Consider the following 25838-nt stretch of genomic DNA (forward strand, 5'->3'; position numbering starts at 1 on the left):
TGATGAACCAAGGCCTGATTGGCCCTGAATAAGTTACAAGCTGTGTCTGTTTGTTTTGTGTCTGTAAAATGGCTTCCTAATAACCTTCCTCACATTGGAAGGAGAAGGATTGAAACGAATTTTGTACACCAAGGAAGTAGCAGTCCGTGGGGTGGTGTTGTTCACCTGGCTTCCAAATACTGAGCATAGCTCCAGTTCCTCAGAGGGGAGGGGTGTGGGCGTGGCGGCAGCACCAATCTGACTCTCCTGCTTCTGCACCTTCAGTGCACTTGCTCACCTCACCCACGCTCCTCTCAAGAAGCAGTAAAAACACTGCAACAAGCTGGTGACTAGTGCTTGCCTTGCTTGTACCACCTCACTGACTGCTTCTGCACCAAATATATAATAGAAAAGAGCTTATTAATAGGAACCGTCAGGGATAGAAGCAAAATACAATAGCCGCCAAGTAGAATTATTATGCCTCTCCAAATTTTATGCTTCCGGTCTTCTTCAAATTTCATGGCTGTCAGTGTAGTTTTGTGCATGCTTCTTGAATACCTGTATTCCCCCCCCCCCCATTTCCTTGGATCTTTCTTTTCATTTGCCTTCCCGTTCCCCATTGTTGGTCTGCAGTGCATTTCTGTGTTCCTCTGTCCAGGTTATCTAAAGACTGTATTCTGCTTGTAAAATGTAGCTTTTTGGATTTAAGGTCTGTTCTTGCATGGTACTGTCAGAAATTCACCCTCACTTGCTTTTGGCTAGTTAATGTTCTTATTTCTTTCAGGCTACAGATGCTCGTAGGGCCTTTCCTTGCTGGGATGAGCCGGCCATCAAGGCAACTTTTGATATCTCATTGGTGGTTCCTAAAGAAAGGGTAGCTTTGTCAAATATGGTAAGTGTTACTTATAATCTTGGTTTACCTGTGTATGGGAAATAGCATTATCTGAATGTTTGACCCAGCAGGGTAATAAATGGGCATCGTAAGGAGGATAACTTTCTAAGTATGTGGTCACTATTAATTGATTATATAAACAAATCAGCACTGTTGCTACAACTGCATGTGACACAAGCTTCACTATGGAGAGACCTACTTTAGTAATGAATTACCATTATGTGTACTTTAACTATACCAAATGTCATTATCAAACCGTACTCCAGGTTTTGTTTTGTTTTGTTTAGTTTGTGTTTAATAAAATACATTTTTTGTTTTGTTAAAAAGGCAAGTGTTTAATGAATAAAATGTAGATTGATACTGTAGTTGTGGCAATGCCATCAAGAAGATCTAAGACAATGGGTTGTATCGAACACCATTCGGAGTAGACTGTTTGAAATTTATGGACATGGTTAACTTAGATACATTAATTTCAGTGGGTCTAATATGAGTATGATAAATTCTTTTTAAAGCCAGTTAGGGATTCTATTTACAATAAAGCAGTATGTATATGATTTAAAAACAAACAAAATAAACCCAATACTTCTAAGTGTATTTCTTCTACACTATTTATTTATATGTGTGTTAGACTCAGTATGATATAATGTGTGTGTTCAGACTTTAACACCCCAAAATGGTTTATTTTCTTACTAGTTAGCTTATGAGTGAACTGTTAAGCTATAATTTTCAGAGAATGAGGAAGTAGATGGGAATGACTGTGCATGAAAGACTGGTGGCTAGAAAGACTGCATGAGAGACTGAGGCCTTTTGTGGCTTGTTCATGTAAAGCGAAACCATGGTTGATCATTGTATATAAATAGGCATGATGGTTACCTCTGGTATTATATCATGGTTTGTTGACTTAACCCTAGTTAAAAACTTGAATGCATCTTGAAACAAATCTTCAAGCGTGCTCCTGAGGAAGAACTTGTTTGGGCTAAATAAACTTTTTTTTCTTGAGCCTCTGGAGGTTCTTTCCTTTTTCCAAGCTAAGCCTGAAGAGCTTGTATGTCCATTTATTGTCTTGCAGGCAGAGGAGGAGGGAATACTGTCTATTTCAAACCATTAGTTCAGTTCACGTGCCATAAGTCATGGTTTGCAAGCCTGTTTAGTGTGGTTCTGAGCAAACCTAGATTTCTTGGTTTACAGCAACTCTCTAACCAAGCTTGATGTAGAAATAATACTGAACTATGGTTAACAGCAACCTAGGGGGAAATGGGTGGGAAGGCAAGAGCATGCAGGATAGTAGTTGGCAATCTAAATAGTACGAGGATCAAGAAATTAAGATGGTGGTTATGGAGGCTGGAAATTGTCTTGATGACCTTTCCTACATCCCAGCTGCATTGGTAATGGGTAAATCAAGAACTGGAGATGTGGACCCTGTTGCGCCCCCCCCCCCTTTTGTAATGAAGAGCAGCTTGGCAGAAAGCAAGGAGATGGATATGATAGAACAAGATTAGGGAAACTGCATAGAAAGGAAAAGAGCAGGTTAATGAGACTCGTTTCACACATCTGTTTGATACTGCAAAATAGCACAGGAAATACCAGCCCTGATCTCTCCTGCAATCTCGTGAAATCTGGTGTTGCTTCAAAGCCAATCTAACAAGTCTCTTCCAAACATCTTTCCTTGGAAAGAATGTCACTGATCGGAGGCCCTACCCTGATGATGAAAACCTGGTGGAAGTGAAATTTGCCCGAACTCCTGTGATGTCAACATATCTCGTTGCATTTGTGGTTGGAGAATATGACTTCGTTGAGACCAGGTCCACTGATGGCGTGTTAGTCCGTGTTTACACTCCAGTTGGCAAAGCAGAACAAGGAAAGTTTGCATTAGAGGTAAAACATGCTTCCTTATCTTTCAGTAGCTTTGACAGTGCCCCTGTTTTTGATTTGAAATATTTTAATATTAGCACTTTCTTGTTTCAATTGCTTAGCTGCCATTTCTGTGTTAAAATGGAGGGGGGAACTTAGATGCATTTGCTTAATGCAGGGAGCTTATTGACAGTGCACATGGTTGTTTGAGTGTAAAAGGTTCCAGGTTTAATCCCTGGCATCTTCAGGTAAACCTGGAGAGGACCCATGTCTGAAACACTAGAGAGCTGCTGCTGGTCAGTGTAGACAATATACAGTCAAACCTTGGTTTTTGAATGTCTCAGCTGCCGAAAGTTTCGGAAGCCGAACGCTGAAAACCCAGAAGTGAATGCTTCCGTTTTTGAACGTGCCTCAGAGGTCGAACGGCTTCTGAGGCATGTTTCTCAATTTTCCTCATTGAACTTGCTAACAGCCCTTTGATCCTCAGTTTCCGAACATTTCGGAAGTCGAACCGATTTCCAGAACAGATTACGTTCGAAAACCGACGTTCCATTGTATTAGCCTAGATCAGGCATAGGCAAACTCGGCCCTCCAGATGTTTTGGGACTACAACTCCCATGATCCGTAGCTAACAGGACCAGTGGTCAGGGATGATGGGAATTGTAGTCCCAAAACATCTGGAGGGCCGAGTTTGAGGAAGCCTGGCCTAGATGAATTTTGCGTAAGGCCGGACTTGGGCAATTTCTGATGTTCATGCTGTGGCAGGGGGAACTTTGTTTTCCAGGCACTGGTTGGAAGTAGGGCATATATTGTCACCTAAGCTGAACAACTTATAAATGGTTAGCTCCATAATATTATAGCGTCACCTAATTATTCAGGCTTCAGAGATTTACAGCTTGTGTGATTGGGTGGAGCTGGGGAAGAGATGAAGTGATAAATTGTGAACTTTCTGTTAAATGGTTTTTTCCTTATGGGTAAAACTGTGGATACACATGCTTCTTCAAATTTGATTAGGTATGTCCCTGGGGGCAGATAAAATGGCTTTAAAACCCTTACCCCTGTCCCCTGGGCAACCATTAAGTCCTCTTTGGTGCAGGATTTAGATAGTTTTGGAATTTGTTCAGGCCTCTCTTTTTTGCAGATATTCATCAGAACACGTGTGTTCCTTTATGTAAACATGTCGTGTGTGTAGATTTGGCAAAGGCCAGAGTTGACATAGTTTTAACAACAACTGCAGTTGACTTAGGAGTAAAAGCTAAAGCACAATGTCTTAAAGTCAGTTAACAGGTCTTCTTTATTTTGACTTAACACACCATGCTCTCTATCATTTTTCTCCTTTCCCCCCTTAGGTTGCTGCTAAAACGCTGCCTTTTTATAAGGATTACTTCAATGTTCCTTACCCTCTCCCTAAAATTGATCTCATAGCTATTGCAGACTTTGCAGCTGGTAAAGTATTTTGTGTTACCTCTGAGTTTTATTTGAATTGTAAAACATTTTAGGAGATGGTTGTGTGTATCAATATCAATAAACCTTTGTATTTATTTTATAAAGGTGCCATGGAGAACTGGGGCCTTGTTACTTATAGGTATGCTGTTAAATACTGTCTTTCCTCCCTTCCGTGTCCTTTGTTGACTAATTTTTCCACGTTTTATCAGATATAGTGTAGAAAGCTGTAATGATTTGGGCTTGTTTGGTAATTTCCTCAAAATTATTTTCCATTTTGTGCAAGTTGAAGTTTCCACAAAAATAGGTATTTGAGCATATCCCTCAGAAAAGTAGAGCTTTATAAAGCCACAATATTCAAGAATATTACATTATTTTAAAAATGCAGCACCTTTAATTTAGATCCTTTGTTTGTATCTTCTCCCACCCTTCTGTGGCCCAATGCAGACACAAGTTACAATCACACATAATGCCAACACAAAGTTTAGTATTCCATACTTACGGCTCATAGGCTCTCCTCTTCTGCACTATCATGGCCACAATGACATTGTAGGCTTTTGCTTCCATTTTCAAGTAGCCGATTTCTATTTCTGTCTGAACACAAACAAACTAAAGTTTACTGAAACAAGCCAACTTCAGGCTGTTGTTGGTGATATGTGTATGCCACAGTAAACCATAGCTAGCACCAACCACAGTTGTCAGTTTAGACACAAGACAAGACATGTGTCTGAAAGCAGAAGCAAAGGCTTCCAATCTTCCGCGACTGAAGAGGGTAGACAGGGAGCACACAAGACCGCGTACTCAAACTGTGGTTTTTTTGTTGTGTGTGAGCACTACCACTCTCATAACCGTGGTTAAGATATCATAAATAAGTTGCGAGTTGCATGTTTTCTCCTATACCTCTTCTCGGAAATGAACTTACCCTTCTCCTCAGCCACAGTTAACTTCCATTGGCATTGATGCTCACTATATTGGAGGCTAAGCAGGGTTAGCTGATCAGGAGTTGAATTCAGAGTTCTAAGTTGGTTTCAAATGCTGCTTAACCATAATCACGGTCAGTATCAGAACTTCCATATTTAACTTAAACACACCAGTATTTCGCCCTGCACCCATTTAGAGAATGGGAAGTTCACTTTATTTTCAAGTTGAGCAGGTAAACTTTTGTAGCTGCAAAGTGGAAAAAAAAAAATTCTGTATGGTTTTTGTCCTTTCGGAGATTCCCATTTTTAAAAAGTTATAAGCTCCTTATGCAAAAATGTCAAACAGCAGGCGTGTGCATTTCGTAAGATATACCCTATTTTTCTGTGTATAAGACTAGGTTCCCCCCCAAAAAAATAATGTCAAAAATTAGGGTCAAAAATACATGGATACACCCCCCCCCATTTTCTTAAATCCGAGTCCCCAGAAATAGGGGGCGTCTTATACATGGGGGTGTCTTATAGATAGAAAAATACGGTAATTCTCAAATAATTTTGGGGCTGTCTATGCCTTTAACAATTTTTCCAGCAATAAATCTCCAGAACCACATTAGCCCATGCATATTCTAGCATTATATATAGTGCATTGAAGAACAGTCTCATGAGCAGATTCCTTGAATAGCTTCATTCCTTTCATATAAAACTACAAATATAAAGAGCAGTTGGGGATTTGGTGCTAGGGAAGCTGACACAAATTCATTTGAAAGATAACGCATGGCATGGGGGCATTTCCTTTGTTAGGAATTCTCTAACCAAACTCTCCCTGTCATCCTTAGCTTGTAGGTGCATTGAGCAGGGGAATGAGGGTTGCAGTTGAAGAAAACCTGTATGTGGGGATGAGTCTCTGCATTATACCCTTAGAAAAGATATTTGTGCAACTTTTAGTTCAACTTGTAGTTCTAAAGTAGTATACCAAGTTTTCCTTGCTGCCTCTCTCTCTCTCTCTCTCTCTCTCTCTCTCTCTCACACACACACACACACACAGACACACACACACACACACACTTCATCTGATCTATCTTTGTTGCATTCCTAACGCCTTCGCCCCAGATTTATGGCAGTCTTTGGGCCTGTGCAGATGCATTCTTTTTCTCAACCCATCCTGCTGTTTCCAAATTGTTTCAAGCTGCCAGGCAAACTCCTCGGGTTCGTGGGTGGGCCTTATCTTACAGTGAGAACAAAGGGAGGTTCCTTTATATCACAACACTCTAGTGCCATATCTTTCTATGGACTGAACCCCATTCTTCCAGATTGCCAATTATTTTTGAAATTTTGAAATCCTTCCCTCTCCCACGCAAATCATTGTGACCTTTGGTGGTCTCCAACATCTTTCCACCATTGCTGGAAAGTTTGGGCAAAATGGTTAGTGGTAACTGAGCTCACTGTACCGCCACCTTTCTGATCTGGTACAGCCATGGCAAGTGTGCCCTTTAAAATATTTTGATTTAAAATAACTCTAGCCCATGTCATCAGAAGGCATTTGGTAGGCTATAATGACACAAAGTCTCTGACTTCCTCTCCAGTTGCCATTGTTCCTGTATCTTTGACCATTGAATCACAGCAGTTTCACCCCTATGTAGAGACTGTATTTTTTCTTGACCAGCCATCCCTCTAAAAGCCTTTCAGGACAAAAGAAAAAAGAATCATTTGTTCCTTTCCCACCATTCCCCAAACTTTCATTCATAAAAAGCATTTCCCATCTGCCGTTTTTTGAAGTATTTGTAAAAAACAATAAATTTATAAAAAATCGGCTGAGTGACTAAAAATCTACCCCCGTTTAATCAGTCAGTGTTAACTGATTATTTAATTGTAGCAGCCCTAGTTACGATGGCTGTGTGCTAACCAAATGAATGTTCAAATGGAGCAGATGGAACATAGTTTGGCCATTTGCCTAGCCTGTCACTGCTCCCACTGGAAAAAAAGAGGTGTAGACCAGAAACAACTTTGCAAAATTTTGCAAGGAGCATAAGAGAGCTTTTGCTTTTTTGTAAACAATCATGTGATCATTGGGTTTTATTTCCTTTGTCTGCCAGTCTCTTCTTGAAAAAGCCCTTTTAAAAATTATTCCCTGGTAGCTAGATTGAAGTGTGACTAGGAGACTTTGAAACATATTGGTGTGGAGTGGTAGTGGCCCTGAGCACAACTCACCTTGTATCCTTTTTCTGTGTGTCAGTTCTAGAGTAAGCTTTTCTATTCACTCTGTGTGCCTCATTTTAAAGAAGTCATGCCTTGTAGATCTGTGGCTTCCTCTTTTGCATCCCTGCGTGCACTGAGCTAAAGGACACAGCAATAGCATTAAAATAATAACAACAACAATAATAGTAACAATAATAATAATAGAGCCCACCCTTTTAGCTCGGTCCCTGTTACACAGAGTATCGGAATACTGGCACCTATATCTCTGGCGTTCAACATGGCAACTGCAATCTCATTAACGTGGGGCAAATTTCAAGGCATCAGGAGGTTACTGTGGAGCAGCCATGTTAACGCTTTAGCTAAGAGTGGATAATGGGGTCCTAATAAATAGGTCTGGAGAGTTGCAGAGTTTTAGGAGTTGTAATGACCTGGAAGCCCCTTTCCATGCTTTGGTTATGCCAATTAGTAAAACATCCCAAATCCAAAAATTCATTATATAATAGGTCCTTTTGTAGAGAGTTTTTGTTGATGAACTCTTGCGGGGTTGAACAAATAGTTGCTAGCTTTGTGATAATTTATGAAATGAACACAACAAACTGACGTGTAACTGAGGAAAGTTATTTGCTGAGCTGCCTTTTTTCAGACCAGTTATTTTTAAATGAGATGCATTTTTGAGGGGTAGGTGTGATGGTGCTGTCTTCCCTCTTTTCCCTCTGAGGAAAAGTACTCTTTGCTGCATCCTAGCAGATATGAAATGTTAACCTTGCTGTTTTCACCTATAAGCATGAAGCACTCTTGTTTAGATGAGTTTGATAGCTTGATTGATTTCAAAAAATGTGCTTTTCTCTCTAAGTCACCTTGCTTCAGTCTCTGTTCTTTCTCATACACAGGGAAACTGCACTGCTGATAGATCCCAAAAACTCCTGTTCCTCCTCCCGCCAATGGGTGGCTCTCGTCGTGGGCCATGAGCTTGCTCACCAGTGGTTTGGGAACCTTGTGACTATGGTACAAAAATTGTATTTGACTTTCCCTTGCTCTGGGCTTAGATCAAGGTTACTCAGTTTCCCGCCTATTACTTGTCCTGAGTGTATCTGCTCATGGTCACAGCAGATGCCTCATGTTTTTGTATGGTACTGCAAGTGTGCATGTCTGCCTATGCAGAGTATTATTAGGAAAAACAGCAGTTTTGGGGCATCAGCAGCACCTGTAGATTTTCAGTGGGTTAGATGTGGCCCACAGGTTGCCTCATGAGACGCTATAGGGAGAAGCGTTGTGCACTACCATTGAACATTTTGTTTGCTCCCTCTAGGATTCACAATGCCCGGCAATGCGAAAGAATGTGCCATAATACACAATAAAGCATTGAATTAAATAAATAATAATAAGGTTAAAACCTCACACTTGCGTTAACTTCTTAACCCAAATACCATTATGATCCCCCCCACCCATTGCAACTCTAGGCAGGTCAGAAACTTCTGATTAGTGCAAATCTGCAAATTCACCAGACCTGCAGATATTTTTCATAATTCTGAAATTAGTATCCGTGGGGAGAGGATCTATGAAGGGAACTGATGCTTCTTCTGGCATATGGGGTGATCCACACATTTACAAGCTTATCTTTGCGGCTATAAAGTCTTTTAAACGTGTGGGGAGATGAAATTCTTAGGATGCTGAGCTGGCCGACAATTAGGTATACCTCAGTGGTATTAGTGTAAAATCACTAAATACAGACCTATTTATAATCTTAACATTCAAATCCAATAAGTACTATCCACTTGTGGAAAAGGATTTCACTCTGTGACGTTTCAGGGTGCTTTTTGAATTTCCATATGTTACAGCAGGAATGGTGAACCTGTGGCCTTCCAGTTTGATTATTATTTATTTCATATGTTTATATACCACTTAATACTAAATCTCTAAGTGGTTTACAAATATTTATTTATATTGTTTGGACTCCCAACTCCATCAGCGTCATTCACCATGGCCAGGTTGATGAGATTTGTAGTTCAATATAAAGGTTCTCCATCCCTGCCTTAAGAGCTAGGGGAATAACTTTCTTTTCCTCCCATCATCTCCATAATCGGTGCCCACAAGATAACTTTACTTGCAAATGAGAGGGAAGTTTAACCTCTTTTCTTTTCAGTTTAATTTTTTTGTACGTCATTCCCCCCACCCCTTCATTACTGGCAAGGCCACCTTTCCTCCTTTGTCACATGACCTCTCCGTTGCTACAGTAGAACTTGTTGAAATGGAAAAATATTATTCACAAAACCAGTGGCATATTTTTAGCAGTTGACATGCCACCAGGGCAGTTGGAAACATGGCAGAGGCAGCTTTCTGTGACTAACCAGCTCTTCTATGAAATGAAGGAGGGACTCTGGAGAGAGCTGACCTTTTCAATAAACCCAGCCGTACCAAAGCATGCAGCAGTATTCACCTGACTTTATGGGCTTTTCAAATCCATTTATCAAATCAAAGTAGCCCCCCCCCCTTTAAAAAAAAAAAAAGCCCAGCAACTTGTGTGCCAACTTTTCTTTCTCTTTGCATGAGTTCAATACACTATTTTTGCTTGCATGTCTGGCATGGCTAGCTGGTGATAAGCACAGACACTTTCCACAGAAAGAAATGGTTCCATCACACTTGGTGTGCTAGTGTTAGACTTCAGCAGGCACCATAGTCCTGAGCTAATGAGATTATTTTCACTGAAAAGGCATGAGATGTTGGCCAATAATTCTATTGGTTCTCAATCCCTAAATAAAACTTCTGCATTCTTCTTCCCCATTACGGTTGCAAAGATTCTCAATTGTACTTGAGAATGTGACTGCACTGGTAGATTTTCATGCACTGTGCGCCTAACAATAGTGCACATGGCTCATGCAGTTCACACTTTATCCTGTCTCTGTTTGGAATAGTGTATGCACCCTGCCGGACGGGCAGGGGTACCTTTACCTTTACCTATGCACCACTTCTTAGCTTGTGAGATTCAATGGTCATACCACATTAATCAAGCAGGTATTATTGTAATGTCTATTTTCGATTTTGCGGACAAATGTCTTGCATTGTCTTCTTTTCCATTCTTTCAATTATGCCTCTTAAAAAATAAGTACCGTAAATCTATTTTTCTCCACCCCCTAACTGACTCTGTATCCCCAATTAGCAATAATCACGCATCAGATTAACCTCACGGGCTACAGTACTGCCACTGTGCAAAGCACGGAAATTTGTATGGGTTCTATAAACCAGCATTCTGAATTATACATGCATAAAGTTCATCTAGAGACTGGTTTAAGACCATAAGATGGGACAGGTTTTTTAAAAGATAAGTAGGTCTTGCCCTGGTCTGCATGGGAGGCTGCCTATTCTGAGAATTTCAGCTGGCGTTTTTAAAAAATAAAATAAAAAGCCCATTTCTAGTATCTGTGAACATAGGTTTGAAAGACAACACATTGAACATTGAAGTTGGAGGGTGCTAAGGGGGTGGTAAGGCAGGATTTTTTAACCCTCTTCCCTTCAGCTGCAAATCACGTGACCAGCAATTATTGCTACGTGGCTCAGTTTGCCTTGCAGGCCTGCATTCGGCTGACTGACTGCCTAGATGAAACTTTCAAAGACCACAAAAATGTGTAAAAGGAGAATATTTTCTAGGTGGTGGGGGGGGGGAATTGAAAAGTGTGGTTAGAGTGGATTTCATCATTGTCCTCACTTGCATTAATCCTGATAATGCTTCTGAGCATTGAAGCCCTAGAACTTTACCTTGAAACCTGATCTACTTGAAGCTGCGATAGAGTTGGGAATTTCTGTTCCCCCACCCACCCACCCACCCACCATCAAATTCAGATTGAGTTTATCTAGAATTCAGTTAGTTATTTCTTATCCACTGGTGGGGTTCATTCTTACTTGATACATTTCATTCTGCACAGAGAACAGTTACTGTGTTGCAGCTTTCACTTGTATTGTGTTTCCCATTTCTGTTTAAAATCTTAGCCTACTAAACAAAGGCATTCCTTCAGTGGCTGATAGAGAATGTTCCGATTTGATTTATTCCCCACAATACTGCAGCCATCTCTCCCCCCCCCCCCCCCCGGGCTGCTACTGAGATTTCATCAAGCGTTGTCTTCCTAGTTTTTAAGGTATGGGGACTAGAAACTTGCTTTGTAAAGACATTATTTTATAGAATGCCGAGTTCTGTGTTTTTTCTCCTCGTACACAGAATTGCACAATATTTGTACCTGTTAGTAAGGAGTTCCACATCTCTAAGAGAATCAGAGGTTTCAGTGATGGAGACCTGAGATCTCAGAGACCAATGGCAACTCCTTGTCCTTTTATCTTGATGCTCTGGTGCTCTGCTTTTAGTATCAGCAATTTTCTCAATTCTTCGTAGGAATGGTGGACCCATCTATGGCTCAATGAGGGCTTTGCATCCTGGATTGAGTACCTCTGTGTGGACCATTGTTTTCCAGAATATGATATCTGGACACAATTTGTTTCTGCCGATTACACACGAGCTCAGGAGCTGGATGCCTTAGACAACAGTCACCCTATTGAAGTGAGTGCCAACTGCTGCAATCAGTGGAGTTTGCATATGCTTTGCCGCATGCTCTCTCATTGTTAGAAATTCTTCCTCTGATAACGGGCTGGGGCGCCGGAGGAAAGCAACCAAGAATGCTTTATCTTAGAGACTAAATGACTTAGTTACCTTAACACTGCTTCGTATATCTGTAACTGGAGATGCAAATCAAATGTGGTCTCTTCTGATGCCTTGTTGCCTTTCTCACCCCAGGTCAATGTGGGCCATCCATCTGAAGTAGATGAAATATTTGATGCGATCTCTTACAGCAAGGGTGCGTCAGTAATTCGAATGCTGCATGACTACGTTGGGGATGAGGTAAATCTATAACTTTACTGCCACTGACATCTAGGACAACTACCTCTGGGAGTTGAGCAGCAAAACATGAAAGTGGTGGCCTTCTCCTTATCTTTGTCTTTAGCATCTGACATTCAGATCCTATCTCTGTATATCTCTCTCCTTCCTTGGAGCTTTTTAAGCAGAGGTTGGATGGCCATCTGTCATGGATGCTGTAGCTGAGATTCCTGCATTGCAGGGGGTTGGACTAGATGACCCTTGGGGTCCCTTCCAGCTCTACAATTCTATAATTCGATGTTGGTTCCATTACTCTATGTGGCTAATTGTGACCCTTATTAATATTAAATATGCTCCATACATCTGGACCCAACCCAGGATCTTTATTTGCCTTAAGCTGAAATTCTTACTCTCAATCACTTTTCGGAAGATCTGGTTGGTTCCCAGAACTGGATTTGGGTCGGTTCCCAAAATTCTCTGGTGTGTAGAATCAACACGTGGGGCACAAGAGCAAGTCACAATTTTACATGTTATGTAAATAGGCACCCTGCATTCACCTGCTGTCCACGCCTCTTGTTTTTTATGGCGTAGTATGTATGATTTGAATTCTAAGTCAATGCCAGACTTCATGCTTTTCAATTTTTGTCATTTTTAATCATTAAAATTATATTGAAACTGCCTTGTTAACACTGTTTTAATCTTCCTTAATTCAGTATTCCAAAAAGCTGCTCACATATGGCTGTTCTAAAATTAACCACTTTAAAAGTCATTTGTAAATGCATTTTGTAGTGAAAGAATAATTATTATAGTATGAAATGAAAAGCAGATAAAGTTTTTCAATACTGATTTTAATCAGACTATCCATTTAAGTGCCCAAGTGGACTTTGCAATTTCTAGGTTCCTTATTTTTCAACTAATGTTTAAAACGTTTTGAAACGTTTTTTGAATGCTTTTCAACTGGCTTTCAACCATTAATGCATCAGAATGGTTGCAAATAGCACAAAATATCTGTGAGCAGCAGAAAGGTTAAGTTAAAGTGGTTAGGAGTTGCCACAGGATTGGAAGGATCTAAAAATTGGTATTGGGGCTTAATAGTGTAGAGGCTCAAAGCCTATCTAAAAGTCACATTATTTAGTTTCACATGTTCCAGCACTCTTAAATTAAGTAGTGAATTCCTGTTGCAGAAGCTTGTGACTCTGTTCCTCAGCAATATGCCAGTTTTAAGGGACTGCCTGCTACTAGAAGAGTGCAAGGATGGTGCACAAATTTAATATGGGTTTGCCAAAAAAAACCCTGTTAGCTCATGAAAAGGATAAATAGTTTGGTGGAAAACAACATGTTACATTCCAGTCCCATCCAGTGATAAGCTAATTTTGAAGTTGTTTATATTAACAAAATAAAAATATTACATTCGCAGGACTTCCGGAAAGGAATGCACCTCTACCTCACCAAGTTTCAACATAAGAATGCAGCTACAGGTAATTGGCCTTTGTGTTTGTACTCTCTCTTTCGTTGTCCCCTTGTCCCCAGAACATTACATTACACAGAGAAGTTGCACCCCCCAGCGATAATTTTTTTCTGCCTGAAATGCAGGGAAGTTCACCAGCAAAGTGTTTCCTATCAAACTTTATCTGTATGAGTGTGTGATCCTTCTCACAATACTTTTCTCTGACCATCTGGAAATTTGCAGTAGTAATAGGCTAAATTTACTTTGGGGAAAACCCAGATCAGATTCTGAATTGGAAACGTGGCTTGTTTATTTCCTGACCCTGATCTTCTATTAATTCCTCTGCTAACCCCCCCCCCCCCAAATGATCATACATGAATTAAATGTCTGAAAATCAATAATAGACGATGGAATGGGAAGAAGCTCATTTTGCTTTTACTGCTCTTAATATATGTAATACAGTCGTATGGTTAGTTCTGTACAGAACAGAGAGCTGAAACTATACCTCTCTGCCAAGGGAGAGATTGCACCCTGTTGATGCTTTTTTGTGTTACTGTTCCAAGTATTCAGTAGTGTTTCTGACCATCAATCTGAAGAGCTGCTTTTGACTTGCTCAAGGACTTGGCATTATTTAAAGGGAGCTTTGCCTGAACAGCAGAACCTCAAGCCATATCACAAATTGTCGTTTCATTGTCGCCTCCCATTTCAAAAGTAGATTCCCCTGGGGGATGGAGTCTTTTCCTTCTAACAAGGCAAACCCAAAACTCAATTGGGTGTTGCAAACAAGTTGTGTGGCTCTTTGCATTCCAGCTTCTCTTCAAGCAAAAGGATTTGTGGGGGGAGAGGAGGAAGTTCTGTCAGCAGTTATTTTCCATCAGAATGTAACTGGCAGGTGTATGGCAACTCAAAGCCAGTTCAGATGTTAGCTTTTTCCCCCTTTCTTTTTTTGCAACATTTCAGTAATTTCCCACTTCCTTGGGAAATATATTGGCTACAGAGAACTGAGGCACATAGCTACATTCTCTTGAAATAAGTGGAATTTAAGTACTTAACTAAGGGTTTAAATGTTGTCAGCTTGAACTTGCGCTTTCCCTAACAGATCTGAGTTGTTTCTTTTGTGCATTGACAAGTCATACCCGTACAGTGCAGACAGTTTCCGATTTCTCAGGAACTTGCTAGAACACAAGCAGCCTAGCTGCTTGGACAGAATTGGGATTAGGGAAGCCAGAGTGGAACGATGGGAGTAGGCAGGGAAACAGAAATGAAGTCTGGGCACACAAACCGCCTCAGAATGTAAGCTCACAGAAGGGACAAAGAGAAACAAATGAGAAGCCCAAGTGAGATCAGGAAGAAGCATAATCAAAGAATTCCTGGCACAAGCTGTGAAGCAGCCTGGCAGCAGCCTATTTTCTTGCTGACAGACCAGCATCAATGAACACTGAACAGCCAAATAATTCCAGAATGTCACTGGCAGTCAGAAAGACAGGACTGAGAAGAGATTTCTGATGCACTTCAGAACCCATACGAAATGTTCTGGATTTTGTGGGACTCCTGGCAGTTTTTAAGACCCATAATTCATTGATCAGTGCAGGCTTAACTGGTCATAACTCTGCTGTCTGCAGATGCAGAAATATGCAAATGTATTTCAGTTTCAGTTGGCCTATGGGAATTAACTGCTGCTTTGCTGTTTTATTTTCAGTGTTACATTTGCTTTTTAATTTAGATTTTATATTGTTTTAATTGTTGTGAACCTCTATAAGTAACTTCAGTGTGTAGTGATACATTTTAAATAAAAAAACCAAAGCAATAGCCAGATCCATCCTAGTACAGATGTGTATTCATTTCTAAAAGAAATTTAAAACAAAACCATTAGTTCCTAATTAATCTCTTGAGAGAAATGAATGAAAAGTACAAAACTGAATGGGAGAAGCAAAATCCTTTAATTCCCCAGAGGCCTTTATGCTGGGATGCTCTTCCTCTGATTGATCAGGCAGGGTCATGTGTCAATGCTATCTTGCGGGGAGGAGGCATCCCATAGTTTCCAGACCATCACTGCCTTCAGCACTGAACAAATTCAGTGAGTGGAACACATGTGGGGTTTTGGTTTTTTTTACCTGCTTCCTTTTCCTTGCTTGGATTGAATTTTCTTGGTTTTTTTCTGCAATTTAACTGGTCCCTCCCCCCAGATTACTTCTTCCTTGGACTGTTTCAGGGTGCGTTGATTACTTCCCTCTTTTCAACCCCTTCTTGGATTTCACCTCCCTCTTGCCCACCCCCCTTTAAAGGAAGGGAAACAGGGCAGTGCAATCCATTCCCCTTGGGCAGCTTCTAACTGGGAGAATTCAGAAGCCAGTGAATCTCCAGCCTGCAGGCAATTCTCCTAATAGTTGCTCAGCACACTGCATGGACTGTGCGCCTTTTTATAGGTCCAATCCAGAGCCTTTGTTTTCACCACGTGCAAAGTACTGACTTCATCAGGACTACAAGAGAGAGCCACTGGATTTGAGCCAGCCTATTTTTCCTGGCTCTGGAGCAGCCAGAAACCATGTGGAGAAGACCCTGAGATCAGCATGCACATGGCATTACATTGCTTAGCAAAGGATATATCAAGGGAATATTCTGTAGGAGGCCAGGGATGAGGTAATCTTGGAGTCTTTTAAAAGTGGCAAGACATGAAAACTGTCCAGTCTGAAGCATAAAGCACTGGGAAGCTAAGAGAATGGCACCCCATAATAGCTTTTGGGAACCCTTTCTGCAATCTTTGTAAAGCACCTGCAGTTTTCATGATATTTGGGTTTCATTTAAGAAATGGAGGCACCAGAAAACAGGCTGGATCAGCATTGCAATCAGTGTAGAACCATAACAAAGAAGAAATGAATAGAACAAATGAAATAAGACAATCGTTGTTAGCATCCGTCTGTCTCAGAAGACAATGGAGGAGCGAGCCTATTGGGGTGAAGTCAAAGTGTTGAGATAATAATGAGTGGAAAGCAAAACATTTTTTCTAAGTGCACATCCCTAGAAAACATGGGCCTAGTAATTTGGGGTGCTGTCATAGCTTAAAACTGTGATACCAAAGACATTTGCATTACCGTAATGATAACTTTTATTTCTGGGGTATTCTCACTGGCTCCAAGTAGGAGGTTTGAAAGTGGCAGCAGCATTGAGTTGAGAGGGTCCTGATGCTGCAGCTGTGTGTAGATTGGTGGTTAGGAAGATTGGACAAGGGAAGCAAATCCCCCTGTAGGGTTTCATTCCCTTTCCCCCCATTGGTTTCATGGGAGTAATGGCTGCTTGCCTTGTCAAAAGAATTTGTTGGAGCTGTGAACAAATTGTTTGGAAATTACTCTTTGCATTAAAATTATTTTAAAATTATTAACAGCAGTAGAATTGTAGAGAATTGTGTGTTGGTATTAATGAAACTGCAGCTGCTTACTAGCTGGGGGAGCATTTTCATGTGAGTTTTTTTCCCCTTCCACAGAGGATCTTTGGGAAAGCCTGGAACAATCTAGTGGTAAACCTATTGCTGCTGTGATGAATACATGGACCAAGCAAATGGGGTTTCCACTTGTTTATGTGGAGGCAGAACAGGTAGGTATATTACTTTCTTACTTTTATAGTGGCTCAGTTGAGACAACATGCAAAATGATTGCGCTTTCAAACATAGACACAAATCCCAGTTTGTTTTCCATGTGCTCGTCACTCCCATTTCTGTATTGGAAAGGGCCCTCTGGAACAGCAGCTGTAACTTCTGGCTTGTCAGTTCAAATATTATACCAAACCTTAGTTAGCTTGAATAGTATTTTGTGTACACACTAGAAACTCTAGTTTTCTAACTTGATCACAAACCGTAGTGTGTTATTGCAGACATCATGCCATTCCCTACTTGCACTTCCTGAACCATGGTTGAGCTTGATGCCTGAATTACGCATTTTCTGTCAAACACAACACGTGCATTCACATGTCACCAGCATCTAAGTTGAATAAATGAGTCAAAATTTCAAAAACATTGAATTTACATGTTCTTACTGTGATATTGAAGGCTTCATAAAATTTGTGATATTTTAGAGATGGCAAAGGCAGAAAATGTATTCCTAATTGGAATGGTTGACTAAACTGGATAGATTATGCAAATAAAGCAGATTTGCAAGCAGATTTTCCTAGCATCACTTGTGGGAGCAACTGAATTGATTAGTTAGTGTAGACATTGGTGATAATACTGATGGTTATATACTCTGCACTTAAAAATCCAATGATGGGTAAATTGTGCAAATCAAGCTAATACTGTATATTTTTGTGTTCTATTTCTGGAACAAATGAGGAATGAAGATGCAGGGTACTGAAGCCTCACACCTGAATTCAGCTACTCCTTCTCTTGCTTAAGCATTGCTCACATGAACTTTCAGTAGTTACCTTCATAGCCCGAAAGTCTTAAATTCCTAACACTGAATGCTGCATCAAAACTACTGATACAATTTGGTGCATCTGTTTACATGGATTCATGGATTACCAAAAACCTCAGCTCTAGAGTCCCTTGCTGATTACAAAGTTGGCAAATTCCTTCTGAGATGTTCTTTATTTTTTATTTATTAAAATGCTTGCATGCCGTAATTTTATTTAAAAATAGCAAAACGATTTGCAACGATTTGCAATAAACAACACATAAAAATTAAGCCATTTTCTTCTTTCTTAGATCTAATTTATTTGTAACTTAAAATTAAAAAAAAAATTTAGAAAGATTAAAATAGATCACCAGCTAATTATTAAAGAATTTTTTTTTTTAATTGTCCACATAAGCCTGGTGGCAAAGAAAAGTTTTCAGCAAACTTTTCAGCAAATAAAGAATACATCTGCTGATTGAGAACATTCCACAGGGCTGGGCCAATGATACCAAAGGTCAGTTTTGTCCTGATATCAAATGAGCCTCACCAATTTATTAAACAACCAGTAATGCTCCTACAGATTATTTTAGTCATTGAAACATTTCTATCCTGCTTGTCAGTCCTAGGATGTCTATAAATAAAACATGAAAACAATTTAAATAACACAAAATCTAGAATGAGGTTGAGGGGGAGCCAGATGAGAAATATTTTTGCTGCTCTCTAGAAAGCAGTTATAATAAGGGAGCCTAGGCAGTACAGCTTTGAAATGGTTTGTTGCTTAATTTGGACTTGCCATTGAAGTCAATTTGTAAGCTGTACACAAATTCTGTTTCTCCATTTGTGGACAATTCTCCAAATTCTGAAGTCCATTTGGAAGAATGTCCCTAATTCTGTTTCTCCTGTGCCCCACCCCACCCCTGCATCTGATTCCTCTGAGGAAGAATAGCAGGTGCTAAAGGTGTGAGATGAATGAGTTGCTTTCCTAGAATGCCCTTGCTCCTCCAGTGCTTTGTGCAGCAGACTGTTTTTAACAGTGCATTGCTGTGATAACTTTCAAAATCTTAGATAAGAATTTTTTTGTCTGTGTTTGGGGTCTTCCCCACCAAAAATAACACGCTTGTAAATGCAGGAAGGAAACTATCCTAAATTGTTACTTGGAGCTGCAACTAAAAACAGAATGGATGAAGCAGTAGAGTAGAGGGCAGGATTTATGGGAGAGGGTTGAGAAAACAGGACTCGGGTGTGGGAAGAAGATGGGAAATGTAAATGGTGTAGCAAGCCTCAATTTTCTAAACACTAGAAGAACGCGGGTGGCGCGGTGGGTTAAACCACAGAGCCTAGGACTTGCCGATCAGAAGGTCGGCGCTTCGAATCCCCACAACGGGGTGAGCTCCTGTTGCTCTGTCCCTGCTCCTGCCAACCTAGCAGTTCAAAAGCACATCAAAAGTGCAAGTAGATAAATAGGTACCGCTCCGGCGGGAAGGTAAATGGCGTTTCCGTGCACTGCTCTGGTTCGCCAGAAGCGGCTTAGTCACACTGGCCACATGACCCAGAAGCTGTACGTCGGCTCCCTCGGCCAATAAAGTGAGATGAGCGTGCAACCCCAGTCGACCACGACTGGACCTAATGGTCAGGGGTCCCTTTACCTTTACTAGAAGAATATCCATATTCGTTTGTAATTAATGTGACATTATACAACATTTTCCAAAGTACAAGTACTTATGTATTCATTAGATGTAACTCTCTAAAGGGAGCCAGTTTAAGTCCCATGTTGCAAATGCTATTTTGGGGGCAGAAAAAGTGCCTCATAAGGCTCTCCAGTGATTTCATTGCTGGGCTGAGATTTGCAGCAGGAACTTCCTGTGTCATGACTCATGCTCTTAAGGACTGAGACCTAAGCACTATTCCAAGTTTTGGTATGACTTTCCTCTAAAACAATTGTAATTTAACATAAAGTCATAGAGTCATATAGTACAACAATATGATAAATTATCAATTGTGGCAAATTTGCTTCATTTGAAAAGAAGGGTGCTATAAGGCACTTAAGTTATTGGTTTGGGAGCACCGCCCCCTAATCACAGATGAGAAGTGGTTTTGGTTACTCAGCAGGGTGCTCAGATGTGTTTTCTTCCATATCCATCTTTCAGGTCGTTGCCTTCATTTATAAGCCACAACCCTCACTCCTCAAATAATCATCGGGATGGTTGTGGTTAAGCATAGAAACTTCAGTTTTTGTGGTGAAAACCATTCAGCCATAAAAGTCTATATTTTGGTCCTTTATATCCCTGAAGTCTTATTAGCAGCATTGCATGAGAGGCTTTGAATAGTTATTTAACTGGAGACCCTCATCCAAACACATTTGATTATGTCCTCTTATGTTCAAGGCCTGAGGCCTGATGTAGAATTTAAGTTTGTTAAACTGAACCATGGATCAGCTTGAGCCAGGGCCACATTTTGCCAGGCAACCAGACTACCTAATCTGTCTTGCTAGAATCTCATTTGTCCTACTTAACCTATAGCCACTGATAACCCAGTCCTGGTTATGCTATATTATATGTGATACAATACAGTGTCATAAGAAAACATGGCAGCTGTGACTGGGGCACCAGAGATCATTGGGACCAACAGAAAAAAGGTATGTGGGAATGCGAGGGCAACAACAGAGGGGGGTGAGAATTGGGAAAGAAGTAGCAGCTCAGCATGTTGGACATTTGACCAGCCTAATGTGGCCTGTGAATTCAAGGAATGAGGCCTTTATAGCTGGATGGGTTCTGGGCATATGATCTGATTTGAAACCTTTGAATACTATTCTTGCCTCTTGTTCTCTACTCCAGCGAGAAGATGAAAAAGTGTTGAAGCTAGTCCAGAAGAAATTCTGTGCCAGCGGACCATATAGTGGTAAGGCGATGGCTAATAGCAGGAGCCAAGCAGCGCACCATATTGTACGTGACACCAACCATTCTGGGAAACAGCACTTGCACTGTCAGTTTCTGCAGGCAGGTGTCCTTTTTAGGATTTAGATGTTTGAAATAACTTGATCTTTTTTATATATATAAAAATGAACTACTAAGCCTGAAGTTCTAGTTTTTCATTATTTTCCTTCTTACAGTCTGCATGTTTTAACTAGGAAGATTGTAATCTGCCTTTAAATTTTCTTTACAATGTGTACTCAGTGCCTATGTGTATCCAGAACATTTCTGGAAGGCAGTAGAAATGGATTTACACAGTGTTTCCCCCTCCTCCTGCACATGGAACTCTAGTGGAGAATGGATTCAATATTGCAGATACTGCACTCAGCTGCTCCGTTGCCACACATAGTTGCCACACATATTTGATCACATATTTAGCCTTTGTTAGGCATGTAGTTGGTAGATATCTGAGTGCTTATTTATCACAGTTAGAAAGGACAAAAAAAAAAAGCTTTTAGCATTATCTGTGCCGGACGGCAGAGTCATCAGTGCACGTAATCAAGATACAGCTCCACTTCAGGAAGGAGCCTTTAGTGCAGGAGTAGCTAACCAGTGGACTTCCATATTTTGCTGTACTAAAACTCATTAGCCCTGACCATTGGCCATGCTGCTAGGACTGATTGGAACTGGAGTCCAGTATGTGGCGGGCCATGGGTTAGCCACCCCTTCTTCAAATAGCCCTGGATTACTGATGCAAGCAGTAAAACCATGTGTTCCAGAAGAAAGCACATAACAAAAAGGCAAACAAGCCACTGGCTCCTCCTACGCAGAGATGCAGAGATTACTTTCCTGGTGGCAAATATAACAGTCAGACGCTGGGTTTGAAAGAGACCTGAAGGAACTTAGAGGATATTCTGATGCTAATTGTAGTACTCCCTTTCAAGAAGAGAAGTAAGAGAACCCACCTTATCTTACAGACAATCCGGTGAAGGAGGCATGACTATATACTCTTAAACTAAGCTATCTTCACTGTTCCAGAGTGTCATACCTCTCACTAGTTCAAAACATTCATTGACTTTCAAGATTATATTTGCTAACAGTCAGCTTTTAGCCTTATATCTGCAGCTATCTATAACTGCTTCTATTTCTACTTACCTTTTTATTGTGGAGTGTAATTATGTCCCTGTTCAACCTTTCTTTTTCTAAGCTGAGCAGATTAAGCTCTCATATTTGTTCCTAGCAATGTATTTCCTTCCTATGACCATTCTATTTGCTGCTCTTGAAAATACAGTATTTCTTTCATATTCATTACCAGACTGAACGTAAGAGTTCATCTAAGCATTCATGAGCAGAATTGAATAGTTTTGTAGAGTTTATGCAGGAGCATATATTTTCTAAGCTCTGTGTGCAGTTTTCATTGCTTGAAAACCATGGTGGTTGAATAGCTTTATGAATATTTTTCAAAGGAAAGTAATGAAGAATTGGAATGTTTCATACTTTTCCCAATCCCAGGAGTAGCTTGCTAAATGAACTCAGTGGGATAGCACTGAACTTTCCGTGCTTCTGCTTAAGCAGCTGTTTGCTCAGGTTGACAGAGGCAAGAGCAGCCCTGAGAAATTTTCACACATTCTCACACAAACATATAACCATACTGTGTTTCCTCCTCACATTTGTCTCCCTTCTGTGGAGTTACTTTTAATAGCTAAACATTAGAACCATCTGGGATGTGTGAAAGGATAACCATTCAGTTGTAGCATTGATGCATTGGCACCAGAGCACCCTTTCTTTCCAAGCTGGCTTGCCTAAAAGGGTGCAGGCCTCACTTGAACTGGTACCACACGGTTCTGACTTTTAGCAGGTGTTGCACTGCCTAACCCAAGCCCAATATGGCTAAATGTGTGTGTTTAAAGGAGTAATTCTTCATATAAATAGTTCGTGCCTAGCTTTTAATGACACCTCCACCTTCAAAGTGACTGGAAAAAGACAGTCCTTGCCAGCAGTCTTATACTCAAAAGAAATAACACTATAAAGGAAAAGGATGAGGAGGAAAGAGGGAAATGAGTAAACTTTGACACCAGTTCCTAGTATCATAATAGTACTTGTAATGACCCACTGGAATGGGAACAGCTCAGGGAGTGGAGGAGCCAAATGGAGTTGCTGTCCCAGCAGAGCTAACAGAGTGGCCATTTCCCATCTCTCTCTGCTGCAGCCTGATGAAATGGCTGCTACCAAGTGACAGATGAGGAAGGGAGCCAGCATGTCAGCAGAGCCCATGGAATGGTCCCTCATATCTCTCCCTCGGTTACAGTCTGCAGGAAGTCAATCGATCATTTCATTTGAACTGGAGTGCTGAACTTGAGAACTACTGTTCTGAAATATAAGTCGTAGATCTCCAAAGTGCTCTTCAGATTATTATTATTTATTTTTTAAAAAGGAACTTAGATATTTTCCCTTTGCAGAATCATTGCATTGATACTATACAAATGTGCTGACTTGGAGCAGCTGTGAGTTTAATGCTATAAAAGGGGTGTTTCCGTGGGGCCGGGCAGTTTGCCATACCATGCCTTGTTCTGTCAGGCATTCTTCTCTTTTTTCATATAGGGGATGGTAACCCTCTGTGGATGATACCCATCAGCATCTGTACAAGTGAAGACCCAACCCATGCCAAAATGCAAGTGTTGATGGACAAGCCCGAGTTGACGTTGGTTTTGAAAGACGTGAAGCCAGAGCAGTGGGTGAAGGTGAGCAGAAAGGGGAGACAGTCTTCTGAATTAACCTGGCAGATTGTCGAAACATGGCCAGCACCTTGATTGGCCAGCACAGTGCTCTAAGATGCATCTTCTTGCAGCATGTTATGGTCTTGTTACCTTAAAGTTGTGCTGCCTAACAACCCAAACACCAGGACTATGGAAGTGTCCTGAGTCCTTCTGGCTGATAAAGTTATAGTAGCTGCTGTTGTCTGAAAAAGTAGCTATAAATCAGAGATACTATATGAACTAATTTTTAATTGTAGATTTCAGAAGAGAAGAGGTGCTTGCTTATTTAATTATTTGAATGATTTTAAGGCCATTCTATCTAGGTTGCTTACAAACATATAACACATATCACAATTCCATTAAAATATAAGAGGGCAAAGTTAATATATTATTATATCAAAAATGCCAGCTAGCAGTAACAGTTAAAACATCATTTAGCCCAGCATAAGCAAAATCATTAAAAAATAATAATCTAATAATCAGCTGTGAAACCAATATTCCAAAAAACTAGCAGGAATCATACCAAAATAATTTTAAAATCCAGTTTTACTTACTTCATAAAATGTAGTATGTTGATTGAGAGAGGGTTTTTTGCAGTCAATTTTTTTTCTTTGGCAAAGAGGATTACCAAAAAAAGTTGAAACAAGTATGTCTTCAAAATCTTTTTGGTGGCAGGCACGTTACTTGGATGGAGTTCCAGAAGTAGGAGTCCATAATCTTCACTTAAGTTAGATGTTGTGAACTTAGGATATATCCATGAACGTGCAAGTTGCTTTGGTTTATAATTTTGGATTGTTAAGCTGTTCCTTCTCTAAGATGTCAGAGGCTGGGAAAGGATTGTTGAGACTTGGTGAATGTTGGCACAGTTAATATACATATGCAGATAGGACAAGGACAGTGGTAATGGAATTGCTGAATGAATGTCACTTGCTATCAAGGCTGATTATTTCTGGCTTTGAAGCTTGCCATTCCAGTCCCTTTGTTTCCAGGTGATTCTCCCACATCCTGGAGGGCAGCAAACTAAGCATGTTTCAGCATCCTCCAACAGCACCAAGTATGATTATGTGTACATACTATTCAGCATGGGCACAAGACACAGACTTTCTAATCCCCTCTTACCTTGTAGCAATACAGAAATAATGATCTCTCACACCAACTACATCCTTTCTTCGGCACCTCTGTGGGGCTCAGGAGCCCAATTATGTCACCCCTTGCTTGCAGAGCTGGCAGCCTCTCACCCTTTTTCAAACACCTTCTCTTGTGGAGTGTTCCATCAGCCCTCTCTTCTTGGGAGTCCTCCAGGCAGCCACTGCTGCTGTCCCTGGTCTCTGAGCTGCCCCACCCCCACCCCATAGAGAGGTTCCTCCTCATACAGGGGCCCGGGCTGGGAAGCACCCCCTGGCCCGCCCCAGAGGCACTATTTGCCTATGGATCTTATAGCCAGGGCTGCTGCAACAAACAGCTGTGCAAGCCTTTGGGAGGCAGAGACATGAGAGATCATCAGAGGAGGGATGGAATGAAAAGGGACAGAGGCCAGTGTTGCTTGCAGCACCCTGACCATCCTTCAAGGCACCCCAGGGTGCCACAGCACACTGGTTGAAAACCACTGTCTCACAGTGATCTGCCTTGTAGGCGTGTTGCAGTCAGAGGAACCACAATATGCTTTCTACAGGGCAAAGCGCTACAGAAATTAAAATAGCACTATGTTTTGCACAGGGACGCGGGTGGCGCTGTGGGTAAAACCTCAGCGCCTAGGACTTGCCGATCGCATGGTCGGCGGTTCGAATCCCCGCGGCGGGGTGAGCTCCGGTCGTTCGGTCCCAGCTCCTGCCCACCTAGCAGTTCGAAAGCACAATTAAGTGCAAGTAGATAAATAGGTACCGCTTTCTAGCGGGAAGGTAAACAGCGTTCCGTGTGCTGCTCTGGTGCTGGTTCGCCGGAGCAGCTTCGTCATGCTGGCCACGTGACCCGGAAGTGTCTGCGGACAGCGCTGGCTCCCGGCCTCTAGAGTGAGATGAGCACACAACAAGACTGGCCCGTACGGGCAGGGGTACCTTTACCTTTACCTTTTATGTTTTGCACAGCAATAACAGCTACCTGCTGGTAGTAGACATGCTAAAGGGTCTGCAAAAGGTGACTCGGATATTAATGTGGCTATTAAGTGCTTGTAATAATAAAATCACTTTAAACAAGACAAAAATGTGG

General features: G+C 41.0%; 1 protein-coding gene across 2 annotated transcripts in view; it reads left to right on the forward strand.

The window, feature by feature from the left end:
* The window catches only part of NPEPPS (aminopeptidase puromycin sensitive), a 74564-nt gene that overhangs the window by 36788 nt on the left and 11938 nt on the right, over positions 1 to 25838 (forward strand). For both annotated transcript variants that reach the window (XM_083582551.1, XM_083582552.1), the window contains exons 5-15: positions 764 to 871; positions 2546 to 2746; positions 4072 to 4168; positions 4274 to 4307; positions 8169 to 8283; positions 11660 to 11824; positions 12059 to 12163; positions 13557 to 13617; positions 17068 to 17177; positions 20803 to 20866; positions 23479 to 23618. In XM_083582551.1, coding sequence (XP_083438677.1) covers positions 764 to 871; positions 2546 to 2746; positions 4072 to 4168; positions 4274 to 4307; positions 8169 to 8283; positions 11660 to 11824; positions 12059 to 12163; positions 13557 to 13617; positions 17068 to 17177; positions 20803 to 20866; positions 23479 to 23618 — 1200 coding nt within the window. The remainder of the gene's footprint in view (positions 1 to 763; positions 872 to 2545; positions 2747 to 4071; positions 4169 to 4273; positions 4308 to 8168; positions 8284 to 11659; positions 11825 to 12058; positions 12164 to 13556; positions 13618 to 17067; positions 17178 to 20802; positions 20867 to 23478; positions 23619 to 25838) is intronic.

This window comes from Podarcis filfolensis (assembly GCF_964270895.1).
Source record: "Podarcis filfolensis genome assembly, chromosome: 13".
NCBI classification, from domain to species: Eukaryota; Metazoa; Chordata; class Lepidosauria; order Squamata; family Lacertidae; genus Podarcis; species Podarcis filfolensis.